Here is a 6,961-nt window from a genome sequence, read left to right as displayed (position 1 = left end):
AGCCCAGGGAGAAGGGAAAGGTAGAAGGAAGGTGTTTTAAGATTTGGTTTTATTTTCTCATCACCCTTCTTTGATCTGATTAGTAATAAATTAAATTAATTTTCCCCCAGGTTAAGTCTGTTTTGCCTGTGACAGTAATTGGTGAATGATCTCTCCCTGTCCTTATCTTGACCCATAAGCCTTTTGTTATATTTTCTGTCCCCCATCCTGCTGAGAAGGGGAGCATTAGAGCAGCTTTAGTGGATGTCTGGGGTCCAGCCAGGGTCAACCCACCACTGAAAGAAAACCCAAACTCATCCACTGATGATATACAGCACTCTCATCCTGTCCATCTGCAATATGTCCCGAGTCTGAGCCCACACATGTAAACAGAGACTTCTTCCCTGAGAAAACACACAGACTAGATCAGCCATGAGTGTGTCTTTGACTCCACTCTTGAAATAAGGCAGAGAGGTGGGAGGGAACAGTACACAGGCTTCTTAAGGATCTGGGAAGGCAAGATGTTTTGGTTTCCCATATGGCAAATGGGAAGTGGCTGAGCAATATGTCTCTGAACCAGAGGGACTAAAGAAGCCCCTGATCCCAGAGGAAGCAGTGTGTATGTGGGAGAGATAACTGATCTTCACTTTTCTTTAAAAGCTAGTGCAAGAAGGTGATTATGGACTTTCCTGAAGCAAGAAAGGTTTTCCTCCCAGACCAGCAGTAGCTGGAGGGTTCACTTTTTCCAGGTCTGAAGGAGAGTTCATGACTCTGCCTGTGCGATGGTTTTGATTATGCCAATCTTATATCATCTATTGGCTTAAAACTGGTGTGAAAAACCAAAGAGACTGAGCGGAAGGGATCATTCACCCAAGGAGAAGCGAGGAGGTAACAGCTAGAAGATACAAAGAGTATTCATTTCTGGGCTCAGCACTTCAAAATATCTTCAGGCTCAGCTCAAATTTTCCATGGCAGGCCTCTATTTCTTCATGTATCGCAAAAATTCGTAGGTGGAAAGGGACATCTGAAAAATCTCTAGCTGAACTCCCTTAGTCACATCAGAGCTGATTACAAAGCTATGTCAGATTGCTCTGCTTAACCATAAGTATCAACTGTTTTTCACCCAACACAACAGCTTTGTTGTTCATCTGCAACAGCCAGAGCTGTCCCGGTAGGTTTGGCACCACCTTTCATGGCCACAGCCTTCATGAGGTTTGCTCATCACCCCAGTGGGTCCAGGTCCCATGCATCCAGTGATCCCTGCCAAGGAGTGAGGGCACAAGCCAGGACAGGGACCCAGCTCAGTAGGTGGCTCTGCCTGCTCTCTGCAGTGGTGTCAGTGTTTGCCTTTCTAAACCATACAAAAGGGCCATAGGAAGCAGAAATTGTCAGCCCAGAGGGAAGTCTAGCAGGGCCTGCAGGAGCATGACTGTGACACCTCCACAACTCTCTCAAAGGAAACAAGTCCAGAGGAGGAGGAGAAAGATGGAATCCTCTGGTGCTGCTCAGATGGCGGGACCAGAGCTGCTGTAAGCTTGGAGCAGGTGCCATCAGAAGCATGGAAGGGACAGCTGAGGGAGTTCTGCCCCCAGCTGATGAGGTTAACAGACGGCCACAGAAATTAAATTAAATGAGCAGAGAATTAGCACAGAACCAAGAAAGGCGAATAAGGCCCTGGAATGTGGTATCATCACTTCTGAGGAATCCCTGGTGACGCCGGGCTTTGTTCTTACCTTGATGACACCAGCACATGATTGATCTCACTGTGGAGAAGAATTAGGCTGAAAGATGAAAATCACCTGTAGGTTCAGACAGAAATCAAGCACACGGGCAGGCTTGAAATGCAGTGCACTGCAAAACACTGCAACCTCAACTTTTTTTGGAAATCTATGCAGCTGCTTGCTGTGCTCACTCTGTCATCCAAAATACCACCGGATACAGCATGGATCTTTGCAGGCCTACAGGAAGGGAAGAAAATCTGTGATTTTCGACTGTGTTACCTGTAGACCTCACCTTGACTCAGAGAAGATGTCCTGCAGGTCACCAAGATGAAAAAATCCCATAGCAGATATTTTTCTAACTATTTCTGTATCTGTAGCTATATCTTCCAAATTTCCATAGGCAATAACAAAGGTGTTCAATAAAACTGAGTAAGATGGAAGAACTGGTGGAACCTGTGAAATCAAGGGGCCTGTAGAGACATGGAGAAGCTATCTGGCAGTCCTTTGTCACTTCCCTCTGTCTTGCAGTGTTTCCCTCAGAAGAAAAGAAGGCTGGTTGATCATATTGCTAGTGCTGGCCTAACATTCAGCTGCTGCTCCACTTCCTTCTGAATGATTGCCTTGATAGAACCAGTGGTACTGGTGTATCCACACAAGAAGCAGAGATGGAGTTATGTCTCTACAACTTCTCACTGGCAAGTACATTCTTCACTACCCATAGCCAGGCACTGCTGCAGGAGTGGGAAAGAAGCATGAAAATTGTAATCTGCTTCTGCAGAGATTGTATCTCATCTGCTGATATTTTATCTTCAGTACTGGACAATAAAAGGTTACTGCCGAGCAGAAAGTTTGGGAGAGTCCCGAGGACTTGCCCCAGTGTTAAAGTATCTTGAACAGAGACTAGAAACCATAATTTTTTTAAATGGAGCAATAGCAGAAATACAAAAATTGTGACAGCATGGCTACGAGGTACATGCAGGTTGAAGCAGCCCATTGATGGCAGCGCCCAAGGCAGGAGGGAGCAGGGAGGGGCGGAGCAAGTCACTCCCAGGCAGCAGCAATCTGCTTTTGAAACCCACGATTCACAGGGAAAGGCACCCAAGCTGGCTGAGACTCCAGCTGCCGAGGGAGCTCCACCAAAAATGGGTGCCAGGGGAACGGTGAACCCACATCAGTGAGATCCCACCCGGCAGCCACGTGCCCCTGGAGACATTCACGGGCGGGCAGGGGCTTGGCAGCAGCCATGTCCCTCTGCGTCCTGCAGTGCAACTTGGGCAGTTAAAGAAAATGACAGCGGATGCTTTGCCCCTCTGGAGACAAGTAACTGTTTGTGCTTCCAGTATCTGATCCGTTGCTGCAGTTGGACAACTACAAAGCCACTGACGCTCGGACAAAAGTTGGTATTATTTACAGCCCCCAGTGGCTTGTTGCGTGATTGCCAAAATACGAGGTTAAAAAGAAAGAAACACAGAACAGCAGCTTTAAAGGTCTGCACAGATAAAAAGACAAATGCTTGACAGCTCTCCCCCAGGCAGCTGGTGGGACAAAGAACAGAAGCTCTTGCCTCTTAAAATGCTCCCTGGTCTCTGCGACTGATGCCGTGAGTCATGCCTGAAGCCAGCCAGGGCAGAGGGCCGTAGGGCAGCGTACGGTGAGAGCAACACTGGGCCGTGTCCAACAGCTGCAGCTTGAGTTTCCTTTCCAACCCTCTTCTGCCCGGTGCTGAGGCCCAACAGCAGTTTCCAGAGCTCCAGGACAGCCCTGGAGCTTTGTCCGGTGTTTGTGCCATGACCTCACTGTAACTGCAGCACGAGGCAGAGAGCAGGACCCAAACACCCTGCCCAAGGGGCCCTTCAAATAACCAACACATGCCCTTTGATCAACTTTGGGCTCCCCCCTCCACCTACTGCTGGGCAAGCCACCCCCCTCTTCCCACAAGCCAACTCCCACTGACCCCATCAGGACGTACAAACACAGCCATCCACACGAGCAGTTTGAAATATTTTTAAACGCTTTTATTTACAGTGCTTGTTGAAAACAATATATATATTTATATCTATCACCCTCGTGATGTCTGTGCCATAGAAAATGCTGTGGCTATATTGCCTTAAATTTACAAAAAATGGTCACAAGAAAATCTGAAGGGAAAAAATGGAAATCAAAGTTTGGTCCCCAATTGTTTCTCTCTTGATTTGTTTTAAAAAAGCCGCCAAATTAAAAAAATATGCAGCTCAATGAAATTCATATATAAAAGCAACCCTTATGTTCTGAAAAATTCACGAGGGCCAGCTTGCTGTCATGTAAACTTGGAAAAAAAAGAAAAGCTTAAAATAAATTCTGTCTCCGTGTGTCGCTTAATAGAACCATTATTTGCTTGTAATATTCTTTGTCTCTCGGGGTTCAGCGGGAAAGCGGATGAGAAGAGGCCTAGGACTGGGAAACGCACCATGAGATCTGTGCCCGCAGCCTCCTGGCTCAGGGAGGTCTGACAGCAGGGCTGGGGAGCAGGAGCTCTCAAGAATCTCACACCAGTGACAAAAACAGGCAGGAAGGGGAAAAGGGGAGGGAGGGGAAATCCTTTGCCACGTGAGGGGCCTGGCGAGGTTATGTGCTGAGCCCCAGGGAACCATGAGATTCTTGAGGGAAGGGATCACTGGTAAGTGGGGCGCAGGTGAAGGGATCTGGGAGACTGGGATAATTTCAGCTGGGGAATGTCATGGATGGGCTAGGTCTTTGGGTGACAAGGGAACTGCTGTCTTCCCTGTTTGAGAGCATTTCTAATCTTTCCTCATCTGAGATTGTGTGAAGCCAGAGGCTAACGGGCAGTGCAAGCACAGGCTGGAATGGAGGAGATGGACGGAACAAGGGAGATGGGAGGGGAGGGCTCAAGCTGAAGAGCCGTTTTCTGTCTTCTGTCTCTTTGGATCCGCTTCATCCTACATCAGACATGGAGAGGAAAAAGGAGTTACCATTAACAGTCACACACCAAGGCACGTAATTTCTCCACAAAATTCTTAACTGCTGCTCTTTCCTGCATATGGAAATCTCTGTTTGGCCTGCCCTAAATCCACTCCCCTCTAAAGCACCCTTGAGTGCCTGACACAGCTGTTCTGTTCATGGTCACAGTTAAGAGATGGACAGCTCCATTCAGAGGGACACCCACGCTGTTACTTTTGGGAGGTTTAAAAATCCCAGGCTCACACCACTCCAGAAAGACCCCAAGATCCACCCTTACAAGTCCATCTCCTGGCCTGAAGCCCAGAAGACATGGGTGGTTCAGGGGTCATGGCCAAGCACAACCTCAAGCATCTTGACTCTCACTCACCCGGCACTGTGACTGCTGGTGGAAGGACCCGTATCTAACCTGTATCTAAGCAGACAAGGGTTTATTATCCCCTTGCCACATCAGATTTATTTACCCATCTGCTGCTGAAGCAATGAGACCCGAGGCCAATTTGAGATGCTCAGCAGCGGCATCCAAATGGATTTGATCAGCACTCAGCAAATAACCTAGTTCCTTCCCCCCACCATTACTCTCTTACTACTTCTCACCTCTTCCTCCTCTGCAGATCGTTTTTCTGCGTGACCATCCTGCTCTTGCCCATTCTCGTCTCCTTCTAAACACAAGCAAGAGAGAAAAGCATGGGTTAATTGAAGTAGTATTTAAGGGAATGTAATCTCAAAGTCAGAGGGCTTCAAAAAGGAATTTCCCTCCATGATCCTATATTCCCCCACAGCCCGATTCCTCCAATTTTCCCTATACCAATTATTCCTACCTTCATCCTCATCACCACCTTCTTCTTCATCCACATCATCAGGATTTTCTTCATCATCCTCATCAGCTCCGTTTTCCTCATCCTGAATGAAACAAATTGGTCAGAGCAGAAACTGGCACCAGGATGACATTTCCACGTGCTCTTTGCTGCAAGTGCAACAACAATTTCCAGAGCTCCAGCCCCTTCAGACTGCAGTCTCAGACGTGCGAGTGCATTGTTACTCCGACAACATTATTCCCACCACCTCCTCCTGAACGCTCCTCCCAAGCAGCCTTCTTTCATAAAACAAATACTTCCAGTCCCTCCCCAACAACAGGAACCTCCTTGTCTCCCATGAGCTTACATGCCAACAAGCTGCTGCCATGCCATCCGAACAACCAGAACATCTCTCTGGTTACAGGCTAATGACTTAGCCTCTGCTCATGGTACGTCTGCTTCCAGATCCCTTCTGACCTTCATCAATCTGTGCGTTTCCTCACTGTTGCTGCCCCCCACCTTCTCCAGCTCACACTTAGGTACCTCAGGATACTTAAGTGGGTGCAGGACCACATCCCCCCTGCCACCTTCTCCCACTTGTTCTCAACTCCATTCCCTTCTCTGATCTTTTCTCTTCGCAATGGGCCACACTGAGTACACTAAATCCTTCAACGCTCATTCTCCACAATTATCTGACAGCTCGCTCTCCCTTTAGTCCTCTCCCTCAGGAGCTCCCTTGGCCTGCCCTCTTTCTTAATCTCCTGTATTCCCTTCGTATTCATTACCCACAGCGAGCATAAACCCCTCCCCGAGGTCTCTAAATCTGTCCCTCAGGAGTGTCTCACCTCTACTATCTCCTTCTTCTTTTCTTTGTGGACTGCTTTCTCCTCAAGTTTTTCCTTCTTTTCTTTCCTTTCCTACATGTGAAATGAAGGGAACAAAAAAACCCCAAAAAACAAAAAACAATCCATTAACATTCCGGCGGTCAGTGGCAATAACAGACAGGGATGCTGAAACAAAGAGGGCTCGGAGGAGAGGCGGAATAACGGGAGAGGAGACATATTAGGCGTTAAATCCGCCCGCCCTGACAAAGAAAAAAAAGCAGCGAACGCGCGTCAGAGCTACTTTTAGCCACCACACGCGTGTGGAAACCAGAAGTGGCACGGAAGAGCTTTAACGATTTTTTTATTCATTTAAAAAAAAAAAAAACCAACAACAAAAAAATCCCAAACAAAACAAAACAACAAAAAAACCCAACCCCGTGTTTGTACGATCGAGGCGTTTCTGGACCTCTCTCTCTCTCCATTCCCCCCTCCCTCCTCCTTCCCCCGCCACCCGAGGGTCCGCGCTTTGTGTCCACACAACTTTCCCCCTCCACGGCGGTGACACTGTTCCCCCCCCCCTTTCCCGCCTCCCCCCACGCTCCGAGCGGAGCCGAGCCCAGCGCGCGCTCGCGCCGCCCGGCCAATGGAGGGCGGTGGCGGGGCGGGGGGCGCGAGGGGCCTCGCG

General features: G+C 48.5%; 1 protein-coding gene across 1 annotated transcript in view; it reads right to left on the bottom strand.

The window, feature by feature from the left end:
• Positions 1 to 3,693: 3,693 nt before the first annotated feature.
• Positions 3,694 to 6,961, bottom strand: part of PTMS (parathymosin) — a 3,721-nt gene continuing 453 nt past the window's right edge. The window contains exons 2-5 of the mRNA XM_017814877.1: positions 6,298 to 6,369; positions 5,477 to 5,558; positions 5,253 to 5,317; positions 3,694 to 4,636 (exon numbers count right to left, since the gene is read on the bottom strand). Of these exons, the coding sequence (XP_017670366.1) occupies positions 4,586 to 4,636; positions 5,253 to 5,317; positions 5,477 to 5,558; positions 6,298 to 6,369 (270 nt within the window). The 3' untranslated portion in view covers positions 3,694 to 4,585. The remainder of the gene's footprint in view (positions 4,637 to 5,252; positions 5,318 to 5,476; positions 5,559 to 6,297; positions 6,370 to 6,961) is intronic.

Source organism: Lepidothrix coronata, unplaced genomic scaffold, assembly GCF_001604755.1.
Source record: "Lepidothrix coronata isolate B3197 unplaced genomic scaffold, Lepidothrix_coronata-1.0 Scaffold46, whole genome shotgun sequence".
Taxonomy (NCBI): Eukaryota; Metazoa; Chordata; class Aves; order Passeriformes; family Pipridae; genus Lepidothrix; species Lepidothrix coronata.
This window is presented reverse-complemented; position numbering and strand designations above follow the sequence as displayed.